The sequence below is a fragment of the Rhopalosiphum maidis genome, chromosome 2, assembly GCF_003676215.2.
Source record: "Rhopalosiphum maidis isolate BTI-1 chromosome 2, ASM367621v3, whole genome shotgun sequence".
NCBI classification, from domain to species: Eukaryota; Metazoa; Arthropoda; class Insecta; order Hemiptera; family Aphididae; genus Rhopalosiphum; species Rhopalosiphum maidis.
Window position 1 is genome coordinate 64,496,936 of NC_040878.1, and position 25,459 is coordinate 64,522,394.

The 25,459-nt window shown below is 23.1% G+C and overlaps 1 protein-coding gene across 1 annotated transcript; it reads right to left on the reverse strand.

Annotated features, from left to right (window-relative positions):
- Window positions 1–7,039: 7,039 nt before the first annotated feature.
- Window positions 7,040–16,934, reverse strand: LOC113554143 (PDF receptor). Its single transcript, XM_026957859.1, has 10 exons — window positions 16,915–16,934; window positions 13,565–13,662; window positions 13,002–13,109; window positions 12,376–12,515; window positions 12,215–12,318; window positions 9,650–9,860; window positions 9,279–9,575; window positions 9,108–9,199; window positions 8,163–8,349; window positions 7,040–7,179 (listed from the first exon to the last, which is right to left on the reverse strand). Exons 2-10 carry the CDS (start codon window positions 13,626–13,628, stop codon window positions 7,108–7,110), a joined length of 1,275 nt encoding a protein of 424 aa, XP_026813660.1. The 5' UTR covers window positions 13,629–13,662; window positions 16,915–16,934; the 3' UTR covers window positions 7,040–7,107.
- Window positions 16,935–25,459: the final 8,525 nt, after the last annotated feature.

Below are 25,459 nucleotides of genomic sequence, written 5' to 3' on the forward strand. Positions count from 1 at the left end.
CAGTGAATACTGATTAGTTTAGCGTACTTATATAGTTAAACATGCCAGTGTACCATAACAAATATTCATATATAATAACATGGTGAACGTTTAAAGTTTTTTTTTCATTTACATTTAAAAAGTGTTAGCTAAAAATATTCTAATAAAATGTACCTAGATCTTATAATTACACTAAAAATGAATATCTATTTCTATAAAGATCGTTTTTTTTTATTTTTTAAAGTAAATGTAAACATTAACCGACAACGTGTGAAAAGTATTTTTTTTTTTTTTTTTATCACACCTAGAGATATAACTGATAAGTTCGTTCTTTTAATACAATTATTATTGATTAATTATTTTTGATATATTATGATAATTCGCGACTAAACAAGTTCGTGGTCAATGAAGCAAAATACTCAGTATTTAATACGGCAAACATGTTACATTACTGTCCAGTTTTGATTTTAATTAACTACATCAAAATAATTTAATGTATTTATAATATTATTATTATTATTATTAAACGTATACAATCACATCTGTAACGACAAATATTTTTCTGTCGAAACGAAAACTGGCAATTCATTTAAATTCATATTGTATACTGGACGGATATCTCGACACACATTTTTCTACCACGTTATCATGAAAATTGGCAGATAAGGGATTTTAAATTTAATAAATATCCATCAACCATTAGGCAAACTGCCTTGAGTTTTTATAGACAATGAATGTTTTTTTCATATCGCCCGTGACCTAATTTACAATCGAGACAAAACGTTTGTATACGTGCATAATATGTTTAAAACACGCGGGGTCTACTTCCGGTTTTAGACGGCCGGAATTGTAGCACAATATAGTGAATTCGCAATGGACATTATATCAGGTCATGCAGGTGGATGTTAAACAGTAAACACATAAAACTACATTATCAATAATTGTAAATAGTATTTCTGCTTATTTCCGTTATGGATACATTTATTTTATTGAGTAAATAACATTTTATTATTGATCGTTAACTATAACTTGTAAAAACTAAAATAAAATCTATATTCTTATAGTATTTATGAGTTATGGACTATGGTGCTGTATTATAAATTATAAATATTTCTAATATTTATCCAATACCTAACTTATTTTTGTTCATATATATATTTTTTTTTTACTTTAAATACTCAATAAAAATATAATAAATATAAAAATAGCTACATTATTTCAAACAACAGAAAATATATTATTTTATGAGTATAATAGGTGAACAATTTTGATTCATTTTGTAACTATTATACCACGACCACTCCTGATATTAACTCCATCAGGGTCAGTGGACCCATGGTTGTAGCCAAATTGCCTATCAAGACGCCGGGTATGATAATAAAAAAGGGGAAAATAATTATTCGTTCTGCTATACGGTAGTTGTCGAATGTACCTTGTCATTGAGTAAATCACTGTAAGGTATGCGATAAATTTAAATTCAGTAATAAATCATTTCACGTGAAAAATGAATCTAATCGAAAACGGTCAGTCAGCCTATTAAGTATAATTTATGTCTTTATTTGATATTTATAAAGAAAAAAAACAAATGTTTATTTTGCCAATTTGCCATGTACTAATACATACTTTTAAATAATGTATTGGAAAAAAGGACAACATCTGTATTACATGGAGGACAATCGTATTGCGTTTTTCTGTAGTTGAAAAGGTAAAAGAGGCACAATCGTGCTACAGTCGTAAGCAGCGCATGCTCGGTCCAAAAGGAAAAAATTAAAAGTTTAATATTTATTACTTAAAATGGCTATGAGGCTTACACATTAAAATAACTATTTATTAATTCTAATATGAGTTATAAATCTTAAACACTTCATCAAATTTCTTTGAAAAAAAAAAATAAATAATTTCTTTTTTGTATAACCAATATCCTCACAAAGCGATCGTATTTTAGATTGTTCGGCCCGTATTGTTATTATATGAATGGCTGGTTACGACGTGTGGTAGAAGGGGATATTCACAAATTTATAAATTATAATATAATGGCGATTGAAACTTGAAAGCGCTGTGCCGAGCGGTTATCGATATTTTTAAAAATGTAATTCCAATATTATGTTGTTCGCTTACCCAATATAAATTATCGCACTATTCGCACGCTACTGATATATAACTATCATTCTCAGTAATTAAATATAAGTTATATAATTGTTATTAATATTATGAATCCGTTTTAATCATATTATCAAACATTAATCATTCGACGGTCGCTTTATTGATGTATAAGAAGATGAATCCTCGAAGTTATAGCTTAATTACTAGGTTAATTTTACTAATTAATAAAATATATCCAAGTAATTTAGATATTATGCCAGATAAATTGAATTCCAAGTATCAATATAAGTAAATCTACTGGTGCAGACTGGCTGAAGTGTATAAGTAAATGAGTTCTATAGCACACAAGTCCCGTTTTATATTTTGTTCTTATGTCTAAATACTTGCAATATAACACTTACTAATCCAAATTAGAAGGTAGAGATATGCCATGAGAAAGTATCAGTCATCACAACCTTATAACTAGTGAAAACTATTGAAAATTTTCCATAAAATTATAAATATATGTCCTTGGTAAATATTCCACTCCATACTTTTGTATACCAGTGCCTGTAACAGGTAGAGGGTGTCTGCAACATAAATTAAATTTAAATCAATTTAATTACACTGAAAAATTCTATAATTTCCGGACTATATTGTAAGGTATATTAATTACATTAGTACATTAATTAACTATAAAAAATAACTTAAAATCTATGGTCATAAATCATAATTCGAAAACTAAAATAAACTTTAATTTACTATTTAGAATAGTATCATAATTTGAGATTATTAAAAATATTTCCGATACATTTTTACATGCATCTATAACAAACAAATAATTAATATAACAAAACTAAACTTAAAAAATAATAAAATAGTGAGTATTAAAATATACGACTGTTTGTGAAGTTATAGTCTTGGAAACAATTGTATATAAAACTTTACAGTCTTATGGAGCTTACTGTATTAACGTGTAATTAATAATATGACACATTATTGTTTTCTCTACTTAATAAAATGTTTATAAACTATTTATATGTAAAAATAGACATTAATTCCACCAATATTATTTTTTTTATATCTAATTTATAAAGTTACGCTCAGTTAACTGCTTCCCTTGTAGAGCCTAGTAGAAAGTGTCCTTTATTACTCTACATGAAAATCCTGCATCTTTGGTAATTTCCAATAATTTTTCAAATATATTACATACATTATACTGTAAAGACTAATAAAATAGTATTTTCTTTGAAACAAAATTGAAAAAATATTCACATGCAGAACGCCGGTAATTCAAACTGAATACATCCAGTTACTCATAATTACAAATAGCACACATTTAAATGAATAAACAAAAAAAAAAAATGTCCGCAAAATACTGATTTATTTTGATAGCTTATGTATAATATTTTTAACAGTTATCATATCTAATTTTAAACTCCTCAGTTCTTCATCACAATAATTCATTTTTTTTTCGATCATGCATTATATATATATATATATATATATATATATACATGCATGATTATTGTTTATTCATTATTCAAATTGTATTTGTTGAATACTTTAAATTTTCTAGAAGCTTTTTTTCTCTTCTTTATTTCTATAATATAGTTCTAAAAAGCAGAAAATTTATAAAAACTTATAATAACTTATAAAATATTGTGAATTTTTGAACCTCTTTCTTAAAGTTATAAAATTCACAATGTACATATTAAAAAAAACACTTATATCTGTAGTTCTATCTGTAGCCCATTTCAAACCTGGGCTACGCCTAATAAAGCATGCCAACCTATTACATTATAAATTATAATATATGTATATTTTATTTACCTCTATATTTTCTTTCCCTTGGAGACTCACAATTATTGTCAGATAAATTGCTGAACCAATAGTACTTTGATATGTAATAGACCAATATCACATTTTATTATACATTCTGCCGATACTAATAATGTCAAATGAAAAACCGATTACAAATTCGTTCGATAAATACGTTTTGAATTAAATGTTAAACAATCTACAATTATTTATTCAAGGATGACTAGTGATGAATTTGTGTATATAATATTATCAAGTTATGTATTTATATAACTAGATAAAATATAACAAACAATTATCGTTTAATTTGTTGAGTATTAAATTTACATTAAGGTATAATGGTATATATTATATTTTATATTTTATGAAGCAGCGCAAGATATGTTTTTGAAAATCTGTATATATATAATGTATAAATTACATCTCTATCTAATAAATAACTTAAATAATATAAAAAAAATTGAAAATATCTTGAACCAGTAAAAAAAAAAAGGTTCTTATTGCATAAAAATATGCTATATTATTCATTAATAAATAATAAAAAAAGAGCTAATAAACATAGAAGTATCCTCTATTTGAAAATAACTACATGAATTTTATTCAAAAACGGAAAAATGCTATTTTCCGAATACATTAATATGATATTGTATTTTATATATTATAAATACTTTTGTTGAATTGATTTAGGCGTATACCTAGCTATGATATTTATTATATACTTTTATTTTATGAAAGTTGTGCAATTTTTGGACTAAAAAAGTTCATGAAATTACAAATTGTATTTACAAAAATGTACTGTTTTTTCTTATTATCAAGTATAGAAATCAATTGTTAAAATATTTTCAAAAAACGCTTATACCAAGAGAAATTAAAAAAAAATAAGTATCAAAAACTTATTCAACAGGTTTATTTAGTTAGAAGTTTAGAACTATTGAGAAGAACACTATTTATAAGAAGTCATTGGAGAGGTCATCACGGAATTCAACCAGATATATCATGGAGAGTAATAGGTTCTCTGTCTATCTCATCATCTCAACAATTATTTAAACCAAAATTAAATAAGTGATTAGTAAAAACAATATGATTTTAAAATTATGATTCTGTAGTATAAAACTGGGTTTAAATTTATGATAAGATATATTATTATATTTATATATACATCTTATATAATATATTCTTAAGAAAACTTTTTATTGTTTGTATAGCAGTATTTTATTTTTTTACTGGATTAATTAATTTTTAATTGATAATAGCCTAATAAAGTTGTTAATAATAATTAAAAACATAATTCACTTTTATTTGATAGTTGATAGGTAATATAATTAGATAGTACAAATACTTACAAAACATCTAATAAGTGTTTATAGATGTATTGTGTCTAATTATAATATTTATAATAACTATACACATTTTGACATATTTATATCCATAATTACATAACCGCATTTATTTATGTTGAACTTAATAAAGTATCTATCTATAAATTAGACAATATTGAGCTTTTACTGCAAAATGTAAGCATACACAATACATAAATTAATTTATAATATAGACTATAGACCATAAAAACAATAATGAATTGACTGTGTAAAATGTAATATAGTTAGGTAAACAATAAACATACCTTCAAATTTAATGTTTCAATTAGCAATACACAATACATTAACACTCTGGGTATACAACATAATGCCGTAATGTATTCGTTTAACTTTAGGTACTTGTATCAGGTTCACCTCCAAAATGAGTTCTCAAAATTAGCAAATTAAGAAGTACAATGGGAGAAGAGCGATTAGATACACTTACTCGTACAATTATATCATGTGAAAATTATATCGACATTTGCACTGACGCGGTTATTATTTTATTATTATTATTATATAGTACAATATTAAAAAAATATTATGCTAATTAAACAATATAAATGTATTAATTATTAGAATATTAAAAAACATAATAGTTTTAATTGGTACTTGGTATGACGTAGTTAACAAAATAATAATGACTTAATCAGTTTCTTTGTCAATATCATTTCCCGATGATCATATAAAATATAAATAAGTTTTATATAAATTAAAAATTATATTATCTATTTATTTATTAAAATAATAAATTATGTTAAAATTTAAATATTATACAATAAACTATATAATTTGTTAAAAAATTGTTGGATGGTGGTCATCACACCTTAAGTTTATAATGCCCTATAAGGGTAGATAGGGATAAGTCATTCTTTACTAACACGCCTAAAACAATTTAGTTAGACACTACTATCAATACACACTACTAATTAATTTCATTTAAAATTTAAAGTTTTTTTTTATTATGTTATTCACTTCTTGAAATGCATTTACTTGTTCCCATCCCTATTTGTTTTTCAATTTATTGAATTTGAGTAATTTATACATTCACTTTTTTGAACTTAAACGGGCTATTATGGGATGGGAAAATATTTCTCCTAGGTAATTCGTTTCTGAGTTACACCAAAACAACAAAATTGATTTTTTTCAAAAATTGGATTTGCGTAAAAATTTCCGTCTTTTTTAATTAATTTTTTTCTATTATTTTTCCAAAATTATAAAAAAAAGGTATGGTACCAACTAAACCAATTTTATACCAAAAACCACTCACATAATTAAAAATCAAAGCATTTTACTGCCCCAAAATGTGATGAAAGACTTAATACAAAATAAAAATAAAAAACACACATTATCATAAAAGTAATACATTCATTGTTCTACTCAGAATGTAGAATAAGTGTTGCTATTTTTATTAAAAATCTATTGCATTTTTTAAACTCACAAATTTGCTATAGCTGATCTCTTCATCAATTTGATTTGTTTTATAATAAAAAGTAAACTACATTTTTTTATTATATATTTTTCTTTAATAATACTTGATTTTATTACAATATTACAATTGAATATGTTCTTTGAAAAAAAATATTTAAGATTATAAATAAAATAACTTTATTATTTAAACAATGTAAAAACCATATATTGTGTACAACTCATATAGTTTAAGCAATTATTTTACTTTTTATTACCTATCATTTATTTATCATAAACCGTATTTTTATTTTATTACATTATTAAATTAATAGTTAGTTTATAGTGCACATAATGGTTAATTTTATACCAGAAACCAAGTATATAATATTGTTATTCTTAAAAAAAATTTAATTATATTTATAAAAAAAATATTATAATAATCTAAGTTTTAAATAAATTATGTCATTTCCATTTCAAAATTTCGTCGTGATTTTTGGAGCATCATTCGTTTATCAAACGACTTTTTAATCTGTAACAATGATCATAATTTATTTAATAATCAAAAAATAGTAAATTGTAATATATCCACACAAATAAATAAAATTATAAACGATAATTACAATAATATTGTATGACGTATTAATTAAACATGGTATAACTTATAGCCATGATAAAAACATGAAGATATTTCGTTCAGGATTTATATTGTTTTCATTTCCATAATTATGTATTGAAGTAACGTAGTTACAAAAGTTCCGGGCCTACCACTTTTTTCCAAATTTTTTTATTTAACATTTGTATTAATTTGTAGTTAGGATGAAAACTATAGGTATCGATTAACAAATAATATTAAATCTATTATACAAGATTATCTTATCTTATCTATTATTAAAGTTTTAATGAACAACGTACGCTCCTAATTTTTGAGTATTTTGAAATTTGCTTTTCTGATGTTGTATTTAAAGTTACTTCAAAGACTAGAATCCAATATGAACTGAATAAAGTTTTTCTTCTTTAAATTAAATAAAATTTAATTATAACAAATAAACTATTTCACTCTTTTTATTGTTGATCGTTTAAATAGTTTCAGTTTATTTTTCCGTATGACCACTACATGGTCAGAATTAAAGATTAACTCAATTTCCTCCTCAATGGCCTATTCTGAAACCCTTAAAATATAACTTGAAAATTATACAATTATAGTTTAAGGATTATAAATATTATACCTATTTTTATTTATTTTCACTGTACACCGATATATTTATCACTAAAAAAATACAAGTTGAAATGATTTTCTACATTACAAATTACAACACAACATAACATATTTATAAAAAATAAGTTTAACAGTTAAATCAATATTTATATATACTTAAATATGTTTAAAAAATATTTTAATCATGAATCTCAATTATTATGATAGAGGTATATAAAAAAAATTATTACCAAAACATGACTTACATTTAACCTAGTTATATAGCTATTATTTTTCTTGTATTTTAGAATACTTACTTCTTTATTCATAAAACAGTATAGTATTGACACCATTAAGCCCTGGAATGAGTGTAATATATGTGCAGAATACGACCAAAAAGCAAATAATTCAGGACTTTTTGAATGTGGTTCAGGTAATATAACTAATATAAAGTTTGTAATCCCAAGTAAAGGAACGAGAGCTATGGCTGCTTTTGATACTTTTCTAAAACACAAAACAAAATCAATATTAATATACAGAGAAGAAAATAAGTTTTACGATGGAATTTTATTTTTAAATTTCCTCATATTTTTGTCTTTAAAATTACATATAATTTAATATTATTAGAGTAAATATTAACATTAACTATTCTATTTGTATGATGGTTATCTGCTATTAACTTAAATTATTAAAAATATTACAGATGATATGATTGTAAAATATAAATTGTAAGGTAATTAGGTTAATTAAAATTCATTTAATAATAACACTACACACTGAACTATAAGTTATAATTATTTCTGAAAGAACATTAAGCTTAATTACTTATACATATATTAAATATTTTCCAAAACAGAATAATTCTACATTTTATGTAAAAGTTAAATTTTTAAACTAGGTATCGTAAAACGATATACTATAGAACACATTATTTCTTTATTAAAAATTCAGCCATTTATCAATAGGTGAAACTATTAAATTTAAGAATATAAATTTAAGTTTGTAAAAATATAATAATTATTAAACAATGTTTAATTAATTGTACAGGCAACTAAAAATAAAATAATAATATAGACTTATTAGACTTAAATGGAAAGGTTTCTCACAATACCTTAAAGTTATGTAATTCATTAAAAGATTCATTTAACAATATAATTGCGTATTTATAAAAACCTATGCAAAATGATTTTAACATTCAAAAATTGATCTTTCGTCTAATTACCTTATATTAAAATATATAAAGCGTAAAAATATATTAATACCTTATGATATCCAACTCGTTTGACGGTGACAATTTTGATTTAATTTTTTTCAACAGCTCTCTCAATACAATGATTAATATTATGAAATTTACCTAGTATTAAAAATTGTACTCAAGTTAATAATAAATATTGAGTGATAAAACAAAAATGACTCATTAAATCTAAACTTACTACTATAATTATCATACGGGGTCCTTCAAGGATCCAAAAAAAGGGTAACAAACTGTAGCCCCACCAACAGACACTAGATGATTTTTTGTAATAAACCATTGTTACCAATAACCATACAAACGTCATCAACGCTGGTAAACCCCAACCAAATAGATACATACGGAAATTTATTGAATTTATTCTTAAGACTCTAGATTTTATAATTCTATACAGATATACTCCTTCGTTGTACATCCACATAAAACTAGCAGTTTTTGACCATTCCAATATGACTTGACTACCCTCACAAATTATTGGCTAAAATAAAAAAAAAAAAAAAAAATATTTTTAATTAAATAATAAGAATCAATAACCAATATTTGTATGCTTACTGTATACATAATTCCAAAAAACCAATTGTCATCATCTTTCACTAAACGGATCTGGTTATTACAGTCCACAAGACAAGTTACATTCGAATGATATTTTTTTGTTTTGAATAAATCCAGTTTATCGATATTTAAAATTAATTTAATAAACATTTGTAGTGATAATGCGACAAATAAATTCATGTGTATTTTGAACCTCTGTTCCAATAAACCTCTGAAATGAGTTAAAAATTGATATTTTTAATTTATATGAAATTAAAAGTATATAACTAATAATATGCGAATTCCCGAAAGAAATTTTCGGAATATTCCTAATACCAGGAATGTATCAAAAATATTTTAAAACCAAATATAATAAAATCAACACGCTAATTTTTTCTGTACTATTAGTCATTTAAATAACAAATTTTATTTATACGTCTGTGAGATTTGAACAATGAACATACATTTTTGAACTATAGAAAATAAAATAACTAATAACGATACTTCTATTAACAATTAATTACGATCTAATATATCCCTTATTAATATGTTAGTTAACATATCAATTTAACCAATTGATGCGTAATAAAATACATTATTCAATTGTTTCTCTAGTTCCTACTATCGTTCTAATCACACACATATAGTTAATTTTATTTTTAACTTTCCAAAAGTTATGGAAATATTCCTTGATTCCAGGGAACATTGCTTGGGGAATATTTCTAGAAACACATCACTATAATACATCTATACAAGTATTTAAATATGGAAACATTAATTGTTTTATATTCACAAATAATTAAATACCTAATCTATTAAAATAATAATGACTTATTAATTCATAATTATTTTTATACACATAATAATTAAGAATATTTTTTATTAAATTCAAAACTACCTACGTCATCGTAATTTATTGATACATAACTTATAATTAATAGCCATATATCTGATATTTTTTTTTAAATATTTAACAATTTTAAAATATAATATAAATCTTGAAACCTTACACCATTACACCATATTGCTCTAAAGTTTACAATATTGAGATTGAAGTGCTAATGAAAAGCCTATTATTAGTCTTACAATAATTTTTTTATGGGTTTTTTCAGTTAACACATTTTAGAACAGTTGAAAAGTTCAAAAAGTTTGAGTGCTACCTTAATAGATTTATAAAGAAATACCACGCCCTTAATTTTATTATTTTGTAGTAGGTACTCTGCAGTTATAAATTTCAATCGTACTTCTTTATTTTTTCCAAAACTGATCAAATTTAATGTTTAAAAAAAAAGAATTACAAAAAAAATAAACACTATTAAAAACTATGCACATTATTATAAAAATCAAGAAATAATGCTAGACTATTTGAAGGTAAATCTTAGTACTATACCTAAATATAATTAAATATTGTTATTTTTGCGTGCATTATAAATTATAGTATCCTTTCTTCAAATTTAGGTAACTAAAATGTATTTAGAATCAAAGTAGATATACGTGTAGCAAATGTATAATATACATACACAGTTTGTACAAATTAACACTCACATATTATTTTACAGTAACTCGACCGTGTTTTAACGAATTGAAAACATGAAACTTGCTGCAGAGTAAATAGTGTCAAATTTGTACGTCATTACAATTTGTAATCAATTTAAAATTATATAGATACTATTTTTAATGGTATGCTATTGTAGTATGTGGGAGGTACTCTTAGATGTCTGGAACCTGAGGTTCCTAATCCCTTATTATGACAGATACTATATATTTGGTTGCACTTCTTAAAATGGTGATTGAGACTCCAAAACAAATAGGCATAGAGTATTTAATGGTTTAATAATATGTATTTTCCAACAACATTCAAATTGTATAATTTGAAAATCATACACACCACTGTTTCATTAGTAAATGCATAGTATGCGCGTAAATTGTCATATATTATTAAATTTTAAAGTTATTTCGTAGGATAACGTTGAACGAACCTTGTTTACTTTATCAAGATTTACTAGATTATTAAAACGGATAAATTCACTTGCATTATTTAATCTGTCACAGGCAACAAACACCGTGTAGGATATTATAATATGCATACATGCATTGTACATATACAATCAAATACCTAAAACGTACGATCCTTATGCAAAAGTCTTTGACTGATTTTCATGAAATTTTCATCATAATAGATTCAGCAAGATCCGTAGTATCATATGCTGCTTTTTATTTAGTACTTACTTTTTTACTTTTTAACACATAAATATTGAATATAGTCGACTCACAAAAAATTCTCGTTTTTTTATTCGTATTTTATGGTTATCATTGCTTACATAAAATAAAATAGTTATTATGATTAAAGATAATTTAATATTTATATGTAATTTATATTTGGTCAAAACGAATGAAACAACCATGTTAAAAATCTGTGCCGCTTACATTTAACGAAATTTAAGAAAGGGGACATCTATGGGAATTTTTCACGGACAATGCTGTGCAGGATCAGCTAGTTATATTAAAATATAATTTCAATGTACACTAAAATTAATATGCATTTTAATTATATTCTAGAAGCAACTTGCGGATACGAGAACTTACTTATGCCTGATGAAAATACATAATGATATGATCAATGAAACAATAGATACCAGGCATCCGACTACTTCAATTACTCCAGTGTTAATAGCAATGTTAAGTTTTCGCTTAAAAAATAAATAAACTTGAAATAATTGAATTAACTATAAATTATCTGATTCTACTTTTGTATCGTAGTCTGATCCAAGTTTCTCTAGCATTTCCGTTAGTTCTGGAGTATAACAGCTACTATAATCAGTTGATCCAAACAAATTCGTTACATTTTCCCAATTTCCGTCTTCTGTACAATACTTATAAGCCATCTCTAAAATAATAAAAAATGATCATTAGCATAATCAGATTATTTTTATTTTTAATGATTTATACAAAATAAAAGCAATATTAAATCAATAATCATAACAAATTGACATTTGTATATATTTTTGTAGGTGGGAAATTTTTCACATTGTTGATTCTCAATGTTGTAATATATATAGTTATTATACCTAATCATTGTTTTATAACTATTATTTTACTAAAAATAATTTATTGATAGTTAGTAATTTATATTGCTATTATATTGCTATATTATAATATAATTTGGATTTGATTAATTTTAATTATATTTTAGCCAGATTGTAAAAAATATCCCAACATAATATGTATACAACTTAATAATAATTGTGATAGTTGTATTACGATCAAATTTTGGATCTAAATTTAAAACTCAAACTGATAATTAATTCTGACATGTAAAGCAAATATTTTATATACTTGAAATTCAAAAATGAATATAATAATAAGTAGGTACTCATTTTGTCAAATCCTTGTTCTTTTGGACATGGTTGAGATACATTAGTATTGGCTTTTGCAATTGGCCAACATGTTTTCTCATCATAAAACCAATTGCAGAATTTATCTGAAACAAAATTTAAAATGCTAAGTACTTAATACTAAACAAATATTATATTGATTAAAAAAAAACCTGCCTAACTTAATTAAATAATATAATAAATAATTTTTATATAGATAATATTAAAAATTAATATAAAAATAAATACCAATTATTAAACTATACATAATTAAATTATCAGAAAAATAATTATTAGTTAATATAATATACACATTATTATATGTATAAAGGTAACTACTAATAAATTACTAAATCAGCGACTGGTAAATTATATGTATCCAAAAACATAAACATAAGTTATTAGTACCTCATTATTTATATCCAAAGAGAATTATAAATTAAGCAATGGAATATAGTGAGACAAATTTTTAATAATTTATTATTCAAAAGTACATTTTTGTAACATATAGTTTTATTATTTATGTTGTATTTTATAGTACATTGGATTTTACTATACTTACCATTGGAAGTAATTATGTTATACGATGAGTTAGAATCACACGAAGTTAGAATATTAGTTGTCATCTTATTAATTTTTGAATAATCTCTTTATGTTAATCTGTAATAAAAAATAATATATTTAGCTCGACATTCTTTATGTTATTGTTAAATTGTGTGTTTAACTTTATGAATAAAACAATTTGTTAGTTATTTATTTTAAAAATATTTTTAAGTAATTTAATGTATTTCAAACATAAAACTTTTAAAACAATATTATCTTAACCAATTATCCGAATCGAATATTATTTTGATAAAATAAATAAATTCTCTATTGATCGAAAAAAAAGACTGTTAAAATGTTAAAATGTTTAATTTTTTTAAAGACTCCAACGGCGTCTTGAATAGGCAATTTAATAGCATGTACAACTGCGGCTTGCGTTTTAATTTAATAGTACTATTTCTATTGTATACATTAGCCGTAAATATTTTCAAAAAAAGTTAACATAAGTACTCGTAATTAATACTGTACTATTATTTTTAGAGAATAACTATTTAAAACGTATAAACGATACTAAAAATTCAATAAATTACTGTTAGGACATACAAGTATAATTAACGAAATATATATCCATATTTTTTTCCAACCACAAACGCCTATTACCTATATAATATACTTTATAAGTAAATACATGTTTGATATACGGCACAGAGTATAATATTATGTTTTATCATAAAAACGTTATGATTTAACACGTGTTTAATGTAAATTAAACTTTCCCAAATCACCACACCAATCTAAAAAAAACCTTTCCTTTTTAATTGAAACATCATCAAGTACCTACAGGTAGCTTATTTTAACAAAAAAAAACCCCATAAATTGGTTTATGTAATGTCACTCCATATGAAGTTTCCGCTTATGATCACAGACTACTATTGTTAAAACAGCAATAATGTTGAGTGTCGACTGACTACGAAATACAAATATAACTACGTCTACTTTAGATTTAGTAAAAATAGTTTCTTTCAAAAACACTACAACAACAAACTATGATACAATAATAGAAGAAACCATTAATTTCACAAATATAATATTAAAATAAAATAATAGGTATGTGTAATTGTTTTTACCTACTATGATAAAACACTAAATAACTTTAATAAACTTTATGCATATGATTTGATTTATAGTAATATTTAATTATAATTCCTATAATACACACAGGTAGCAAATAACAGAGTTTAATATAGGTATATTAAGTTATATTATAACATTATTAAATCTTCGAAAAGTTTGAAGAATTTATACACATATATATTATACCATTATACCGCATACTATATTAAATTGTATGTATATTATAATATATATATATATTATTTATTGTTATATTATACATGCAATTCGATTCGAGTAAATGTTAAATTTATAGCAAAACCATGACCGTAATCTATACATAAACTTGTATATTGTAATTTGGTAACTTTTTTTAATCAAAATTCACGATACCAATGTACTCGAGGGAAGCAAGGAGCAAGGAGTACCTGACTTTCTTTTCTCCTATTGAACTTTTTTGAGTGCTCTTGTAGTGAATTTATATACATTTGTTGATTTTATACGATCTTTGTCTACTCATGGTATTTTTTGTATTTAATGATGAGTTAGCAAATCTTTAAGAAACGTGTACAGTATACACCATATATATTTCGTAACTTTTGTCTGAATTAAGTAGGTAGTTGTAGGATCAACTATTGGTTTTAATGACCAACATTTCAACTTCAATTATATAAATACTATGTAATATATATATATATATATATATAGATATGTGTATGTAATACAGTGTGATTCTTTTATCGAAAACATTCAATATTTCAAAATTTATTAATGTTTTAAAATTTTTTACATAGTGTTTATTTGAAATAAAACAATATTTTTCGGAGTATTTTGATACATAACTATCGAAAGTCAAGCGAGCAGTTTATAGTTTCGAATAGTTATTTAAAGTCAATGTGAGAATAGTGGAAACTTACAGAGATACCCCTCAAAATATTGATCTACTACTCCATTTACTAAAACTTTAAAAATACTTATAAAACATAAACTATTTTTCCTAATTTAGATTTTTATGTATCGAAATTCGAAAAATATTCTACTTTAAGATATGAAATTAAAATTGTATGTTGTCATTCAAAAATCAAAAACTAAAAGTTTTAGCGATTAAAAATAATTAAAAATATTGTTGTATTTCGACTAAAAATAATTCTAAAAACAATCTTTTTTTCAAAAGCAATAATAGAATTAAAAATAATGAGTGTTGTTCGACAAAATAGTCACTCATTATATATATTTATAATAAGAATCTAACTATTAACATTTTAAAGATTAAATTATTTGATTTTGTAAATGAAAAATTATTATTATAAAATCAGTATTATTTTGAATAGAAAATTTAATAAAAGTTAAAAGTTTACGTAATAATATTTTAAATCAATATAACTTCAAAATTGTGTAATATTGTGTAATTCAAAATTATTATTAAGCAACTATTAATATGTCAACTAATATATTTTTAAATACTTTACATGGTATTATAATAACTATATTATAATTGTCATTCTAAAAATAGAAAAAATGGTAATCAAATTTTATATTAATACCTACTATAGAAAAATCAAAATTTAAATCATAATTTTATTTAAATATTTAAATTTTCAAACCGACACGTATTTATAAAAAAGTATCTACTAAAAATAAATAAAATAGAAAAAAATGTTCTTTAATTATAAATATGAGTTCATTATAAATTTATAATTATCTCAATATCAACTATACTATGAATACTATAAACTTAATTACTATATTATTTTTGAAAAACTAATTAAAAATTAATAGAGTAGTTTAATTTTGATATTTTTAAATTATACTTATCTTTTATCTAATAAATTTAATTATTTTTATTTTTAAACATAATACAAGCACTGGATTAAATTGTTTTTATTCTATTCCGTACCTCTACATTAACTTAAACAAACAATAATGTAACTTATTACTACCTGGCTACACGCTAAAAGTGGTATAAAAGTGGAAACGATTTTAAAAAAATAATAATATATCAATATTATTTAATGAATTAAAAACCTAATTTGTAAATGGTTGGTATAATTTGGGCATTTCCCCCAAAAAATGTAAATATGTAATTATATAATTCGAGTACGCAACTCAAAACAATTTAAATTATTTAAATAAATCAAACAAATTTATCGTTCAAATAAATGTAGAAATGAAATTATAAATAGGTAGGTACTAAGTGAAATAAACATTCATCAGAATTTAAGTTCTAAAATCTAAAATATAATAAAATGTGCTTACCTGAGACTACGAAGTTCGTGAATGACTATTCCACAGTAACAGTTGAATGTCCCGCGTGTTTGTGAGTAAAATACTAAAATGCGCATATTCATCTTTCAGTTGTTTCATTGGTTGAAACTTTTTACATAACTGTGTATATATGTAACTGTTTAATTTAAATACTGTTTCAGCTATCTATTAGGATAGAAATTAATAGTATTGAAATTCTTTACCAAAATTGCTTATGATATATGCACTATAACTATTATTAATATATAAGTAACACGCATAAATTAATTTCATTAACAATATTATAATACATTTTATTTTTAAGGCATCTTGGCATAAATTATAATTAGTCAAAACTATTACTGGGAAATATTTTTTTTTTGTTATTGAATTTATATTTATAGATTTAAATTTAATAGTATGTAAAATAAATTGTTAAATTCATAACCATACAAATTTTTCAATTTTATCCGAAATGTTTTATTAAATTAATAGTCATCTATCGGCATTGCAATTTAATGAAGATTGCTAAAACAATAAAAAATACAGTATACCCACTATAATAAGATTAAAATGAATACTTAGTTTTTCACTTTATGAAAAGTAAAAACTAACTATAATTTTTTTTTAAAAATTCATCATAATATTTTTCATGTAGAACAATATAAAACTTCGTTATAAAATAGATACGTTGTTATCTTATGTAAAAATGTGCTTTAAAATAATAATAAAACTTAGCGATTATTTAGAATAAAGAATATATTTAAAATTTAAACTAATACTAAACTAAACTTATTTTATTTTATATACAATATATGAATACCTATGATTTATGTGATAATAATTCAATAAAGAAAACAATTATTGTGAAAAGAACTCATTATTAAAAAAGCCGGACACCTGAGCTCAAAAGTTAGTTACTTTTCTATCGTTGTCCACCTTCAAGCTTGATAGTATATTGTATTATTATAAAAATTAAATAGATTAATTAGTATTAAAAATACTATAAAGATATTATTATGAAAATCGAAAAATTAAGTCCATTTTAATTAGTATGTGACTATGCTATACACAACAAAAAAAATTGCTGTTTACAATTAATACGAGTAAATGTGTTCCATGGAACTTTTAATCATATTAAAAAAAAAGCTTCAATTTTATTATATATAATACATCAATACATAATTATTATAGACCACTTAGATGTAGTTATTAAAATTATCCAATAGTTGTCGAGAAATTGCTGTCAAATGCGTGTATAGTTACTAATTTAGTAGATTTATAAATAAAGTGTTATACCTTTTTTTCTTGTTTGAACAAACGACGCCTCGAAAACTGCTTTCGTATTACTTTCGCAGAAATTATTATACAGTGAAATCTGTATGTAACGGACAGTCACGGGACAAAATAATTGTCCGTTATAGACAGGTGTCCGTTGTAGACAGGTTTGAGTATTTTAAAAATAATATTAATCTATAAAACATATCTGTTTAATGAAAAATGAAAATTGTAAATGTATATTATATTAATATTGTGCATATTATTATAACCTTTATCATTATTATACTAAATATATACAGTATACATTTAATTTTAATATTTCTTAAAAAATAATAGCAATTTGTTTCTGTTAAATTTTATCTCAACTTCATACATTTAATAGAGGTACTCGCAATTAATATTGTCGTAATCGGCGATAATTATATAAATCGATGTTTTACGTGTACCTAATTACGCTCAGTATTGACGCTGTTTCGTAGTTTGTACATACATATAATATTACATTTGGAGTGAACTAGGATTTTTGTCCGTAATGAAGTCACTGTTGTAAAATGTTAGTGTCCGTGTCTGTATACAAAAATTCCGTTATAGACAGGTCGAAATACATTAGAATACATATCTTTTTGCCTGGACTTAGACAATTTGTGTGATAAGAGAGGTGTACGTTATATACAAGTGTTTGTTAAGTCAGGTTTCACTGTACCTAATTAACCTAATTATATGTATAAAAAATGTTTTTGATTAAATTGTTTTGATTTTTTTTCACAATTAAGAAAATATAAGTCCCATTTTCATTCAGACAATTTCTAGCGAAATTAATTTAAAAAAGCGACTTGTAAAAACAACCTATATAAAATGTAAAAATATATCTTTGTTATACCAACACTATTTATTAAGTGTTTGAAATTTTAAATACGATAACAAATGTTATAATATTATAAATATGTTTGATACATGTATCATTTCGATACTGATTTAAATTCGAGATAATACGATTTTTAGATGAATATATGTTGTGTTCAATACGGAATTTAAATCAAAATGAAAATCGTATTTATTATGAAAAAGTTATTATAAATCTACTACAATTACAATATATTTTATTTTTATTACTATTTTCTACAGCTATTGCAGCTTCAGTATAGTTAGGTAATAAATCGGATATAAAGTATATCTTTTACACGATATTTATTCTATATGTGGTATTTTTTTGTCCCTTCATATTTCACATATTATTTTGAAGTAAAACATCGATTCATCGATTGATTATTTTCGCCAATGCGAAATGGACATTCTTAATTCAAAAACATTTGAATAGATGAGATACACGAAAAATAAATCAACTGTTGCTATTATGATACCACATAACCATTTAGTAACACACAGCATTGCACAATCTTACCGATGAGCAATGGTCAAACATCTAGTGTATACAATTTAAGTAAAAATTAATCTATTATTAGAATAATAGTCTTCTAATGTTAATAAGCAATAGCACAGAACAATAATGTTAATAGTGAATAGTTATCGACTCTTTAATAAATCATTTGTAGATATGAAAATGATAAAATTTAGTATTGGTATATACTACTCATTCGTTCAACACTATCAGACCACCGTATACATCTAACAATATGTGAGTATTTATTACAACAACGCATTTTTTTACTAAAATTTACGTTCACTTCAAAAAAAAAATAATAATAATAAAGGAAGGAACATAATAGAATTTAGCGAATATTTGGAAAAATAAATAAACTCAAAGTAAAACAAAACAAAAAGGTAAACCGTGGATATCGCTTTGTAGTACATTAGGAATTTAATTGAATTTTTATGGTTGTGGTAAATTTGAATTCAATAACATATCATTGTATACGAAAAACTAAGAACAAAAACGATCTGTCAGAATGTCAGCCTATATCATAGTAAAATTCATGATATTATGTTTTTTGATATAGTTAATAAAGTAATTTATTTTACTTTTAGTGTTACCGTAGGTTGATATAATTATTTCCTAAAATATTGCATTTATTTTATTAATAGTGTTTAATTATTATAATAACCATGACAACTTATATAACTCAAAATTTTATCTTTCAGTAAATACCATAAGATAGTGAAAATAAATTCTTGGTATAAACTATAAATAGATAATACCTTAAAATCCATAAAATGTAATTGTCTTTATATATTTTTAAGATTTTATAGTTTACGAATTACTCATGAGGAATCTTATATTACATTTTCAATACTTAGAAATAAAAATAAAAATGTAATTCCTAAGTGAATTTCTAACTACAAAATTGTTTTCAATATTTTTGATATTTTAACAAATTTCTATTATAAAATGTAAATTTAAAAATAAAACTATGGCTATGTATTTTCAATATTTTAATTCAATTATGTTTAAAAAGAACTTATATCTTGTATTAAATTTTTAAGAATTTTGACTCAAAGAATAATTTTTATTAGCATTTTTAGAAATAAAATTTTAATTTGTCATTCCTATAAATAGCTTTAAAGTATTTGAAATATTTTGAAAATGTTATCATTTAAAAAAAACAATAGTATCAACATTTCGTTAAGTTTCAAGAATCTACAATCATTTGTTTTTGAGTTCGACCAAAAAAACAAGATCGGTTTTTTTAAAAATGTCCGTTTTTTCTTTTTCTCGATTATAAAAAAAAGTATTGGGAATTTTCAATTTGAACCTGTTTAAAGAACAAATTAGATCCAATTTTCTATCTACAATTAACCTCATAATTGAAGCATTTTATTAACTACTTATCGTATACCATACACAAATAAACACACATTTTTGTTTGATCAATACATTCATCGCTCTTCAGAATCAAAAAATATTCTAAAACATTCGAAAACTGCAATATTAACAAAAATATCATTAAAATAAAACTTAATTTGATTCTTTATCACATAATCCAAAAGCTGTATAGAAAATAATAAATTAAATGATAAGTAAAAAAGGAGTAAATTTATAATTGTGAAATGTAGAACGTAGAATTTATAAAATATTTAAAAATTGATGGAGAAACCATAGATGCAGAAAACAAACCAAAAAAATCAAGTTATGTATTTGATAACAAATATTTTACTACAAATAGTAAGAACAAATCTGTCAAAAAATGTATTTACAGTGCACTCAGTAATACTGATAAAACATTTTTTTTAGATTTTGTTAAAGCTTTTGATACCATAGTGTCTGTGTAGATCATAAAATGTTATTAAATATATTATTTAGTTTTGAAATTATTGAATACAATTTAAAATAGTTATTAAAATTATTAAACTCTAAAGGTAATTTCAAACAAAACTGTACGTAATAAATATCAAATAAATTGTGGCATACTTCAACGCGCACTTGGGTCAATTTGGTTTATTAAATAGTTTTAATTTATTTGATTTTGAAATAGATAGCTTCAATAGTTACTTTATGTAACTAATACATGTTTATGGTTTTTGTATAAACGCGAAAATCAGTACATATCAAAGCACCTTCTGAATTAAATCGATTTTTACAAAAATGAAATCTAAAAAATAACAATAAATTATGATAAAACAATCTTTATGGCTTTTTCGTTGTATAATAATAATCAATTTCCATTTCAGGATTCTAATATATTAAATAATGATACTAAAAATCCAAACAATTCCAAAATGTATAGATATTTAGGTTTATTTTTTGAATATAATATATATTCAAAACATGTTATAACATGAGATAGAATTGTCATATTTTAAATTAAATAGTTCAAGTTAAATTATTTCCATGATAATTGTATATATACCTATCTCCATAGTTAATATCAATCAATACACCTATATGGTGCTGCTGAAAATATACTTAAACCACTATTCACACTACTTAATTAATATAGAGTAAAATCCTTCGTATCTGCCAAACTAGTTTATCTAGCTGGTTCTATTAAACAAATTATAAGAAACTGCATGAGAATCTATTTTATGAAATATTTAATATTTATAGAAATTAAAAATAAAAATAAATATGGAAAAATGATTGTATTCCATATACAATATGCATATAAACATATAATACTCCCATACAGTTCAATTAAAATTTATAAAATATATTATAATATCATTTTAAAATTTTAAATGCAAACATGCACTTTCGAAACAAAACATTTTATTGTCATGACTTACTAATTAATAATTACTTAGTATCATTACTCTGTAATATCGATAAATTTACAATACCGTGACAAAAAGTACTACCTATGACCAACTTGTTAAAATATAATTTTAGTATTGGGACGAGGGCCTAGACAACATTGCCGCATTTACCAAACAATTTAGAATTATTTTTATAATAAATTTAAAATTCGTTATACATTTATACACATAAAATATAAGAAGCATTTAAAATAAAAATAAAAATTGAAATTGATTTGAATTTCTGGTTATTTAATATCAGCAATGTTGTTACAAACTTCTAATATGGTTTATTAAATGATTTAATTTTTTCAGTGTAATACTCCTATCACCTGATGAAGTTCTCGTTGAATCGAATAAATATTTATGATTACAATTTTACATTACTTTCAAAATAAATTATTCATTCAATCATGTAATGCAAATAATGCTACTTCATTTATTTATTTGTGTTTTTAACAACACAGAATCAATATAAACTAAAATATAACAAGGTACCTAAAAACTACTACAGACAATTTAAAAAAAAAAGCCAAAACAACAGCATTAAATCATTGTTAATATTATTTTATTATTCATAACTATATAACTATAAAATAAATTATTCAAATAAATATTTAAAAAAATTGGCAAGAAAAGAAATGATGTTTTAAAATGTCAACTATTATAAAGTTAAACAAAAAAGGGGTAACTGTACGACCTTCTGCAGTACAGTTTAATAGATGTACTCATTGCATAAAAAAATGATTCTGAATGGTAACTATAGAATAAAACTAAAAGTAAAAAGTATAACTTATGATATATTTAGATTGTCATTTTATTAATTAATTTTACAATTATACGATTATACAATTATTTTTCATACTTTAAATAGATAATTTCATCAAAATTTGAATTTCAAATGTCTATAGAAAAAATTCAAATTTTTATAGCTTTTGGTTCCGGAGCTAAATATTGTTATGAGAATTTTTATATATAAAATCGAATTTCGAATGATTTATTAATGAGTAATAAGTATTTAATATTTAGACGAGCCTTATAGTCAACCAGCTTTTTGTAGAACATCTCTTTACTACTCCACTCCGTCTATATAAACATTAAAAAATACTATTAGTTTTAACTAAGTTATAAATAATAATTCATTAAGTATCTTATTCATTTAAAATTCGAATTTTTTATACCTATTGAAAGTCTCAAAATAATAAATAATATTTTGTTTTGTAGTTTAGAAATTAGAAATTTACGTCTAACAAAGTTAATTTAACTGTTATTATGTAATAAATACTAACAAAAATTCTAAAAACGTTAAGACTCGTCAGAGAAATCAGTGTTAAACTTACAAAGTATTATTATCTATATTGTATGCGTCAAAATCATCTATTGAGAATTGACTACGACTTTAATATCACATAACATTCGACATGTTTAACCTCTTCTATAGTAAACCGAGATTGAAATAGTTTTTTGAATGTGATAGTTGATTGGGTATTGCTTTGAAAAGTATTACAACAATCAGCAACGTAGTACATATACCCAACAGCTAATGCACGCTTTAAGTGTATCCTTTTCTGCTATATAATATACGTCATATATACCTATATGGCTATACATATTTGTATGTACTTTTATGTATATTTTTTTGTAAGAGTAATTAATTTATAATATTAATAATTCTTTGATTTTTATATTATTAACCATGAAAAATATCAACATTTATTGAAACTCAGAGTTTAATAAAAAAAAAAAAATCACATAATAATAAAACTATACCATCAATATTAAGGTTTTAAAAAAATAAATTAAAAATATTGAATTTCACAATAAATACTATTTTGTTTTTAAATCATCTACCTACTCATTAATTTTTTATATCTGAGAACCCTAAAAATATCATACGTATATAATAATAGAAATTAATATAGAATTTAGATTGATGTTTAATTATTTCTTTTTAATCCATCTCCAATAATTTAAAAAATATATGAAAACAATAGTGCATATAAATAGAATAAATAAAGTAGAAGTTAAAGAAAAATTGTTGTAACCGTTAAATAATTACAAAAAACAATTATAATAATACAATTTAATGAGAAAATTATTATAATTTAATAGGTATTTAATTGAGAGCAAAATTGATTGAATACTTTTTGGTAGTTAAATTTTTTATATACAACACAGCATTATATTTATACGTATAAAAAGTAATAAGCAAGTATATAATAGTAGTTACTATTTACTTAATTAAAATGTAAACGATTTTCAAGTTTTAACAAACTTTAAAAAAATATATATTTTATTAATTTATTCGTATAAAAATAAATAATTTGATCAATAGTTTATATTTACGTATTATATGAGTTATGACATATTAAAAAAATTGTATTATGCAAATTCGACTATTATTCATACTACTACAAACATTGGTGAACTAACAATGGATGCTGGGCTGCGATTGTATCCCAAGCCCCGACCTTTTCTGTAAGACTCAACATTTTGACATCTGTGTTGACATGATAAGTTTAAAATTAATCTGATTTAAATTATATCACGTGATTAATTAATTATTATAAAAATGAAACAGATTCGTACGTTTTCCGAATAATATCAAAATTGCATGTAGTCAGTAATACTGTTTATTATTGTTTTATACTTAATTGATTAATTTTATTTTGACAATTAATCGATGTTCAATCACATGTAGATAATGTATATTGAACATACATTTTAAAAAGTAATATTTATATAATATTAGTAATTAGTATTTAGTGTAAACTGTGACGGTTTTGAATTTTGACATTATAAATAATTTTGTGAAGCAAGAATTTGTCACAAAATAATTCTGAAAATGTACCGACTTATTTTATAATTCAAGAGTTATGCCCTGTATACAATTAACCCAAACCCCGAAAATCCCAGTCCACGGATCACTACTTTTCAACTTGAATGATAAGTAGCAATAAAAGGCACCTTTTTTTATGGTAACTATCCTATAGATACTGAGATACGTAATTAATGTGATTTATAACTTGGTCGTGTTAATCGCTACATTTATGAAGTCGAGGGTAAGTATTTCAAAGACAGTTTT

Coding starts and splice junctions, on each gene's coding strand:
- LOC113554143 (XM_026957859.1), bottom strand. CDS start 13,628: ATGACAACTAATATTCTAACTTCGTGTGATTCTAACTCATCGTATAAC. Junction 12,516..13,001: donor ACAAGGATTTGACAAAATGA/GTACCTACTTAT, acceptor TTATTATTTTAG/AGATGGCTTATAAGTATTGT. Junction 12,319..12,375: donor GATCAGACTACGATACAAAA/GTAGAATCAGAT, acceptor TTATTTTTTAAG/CGAAAACTTAACATTGCTAT.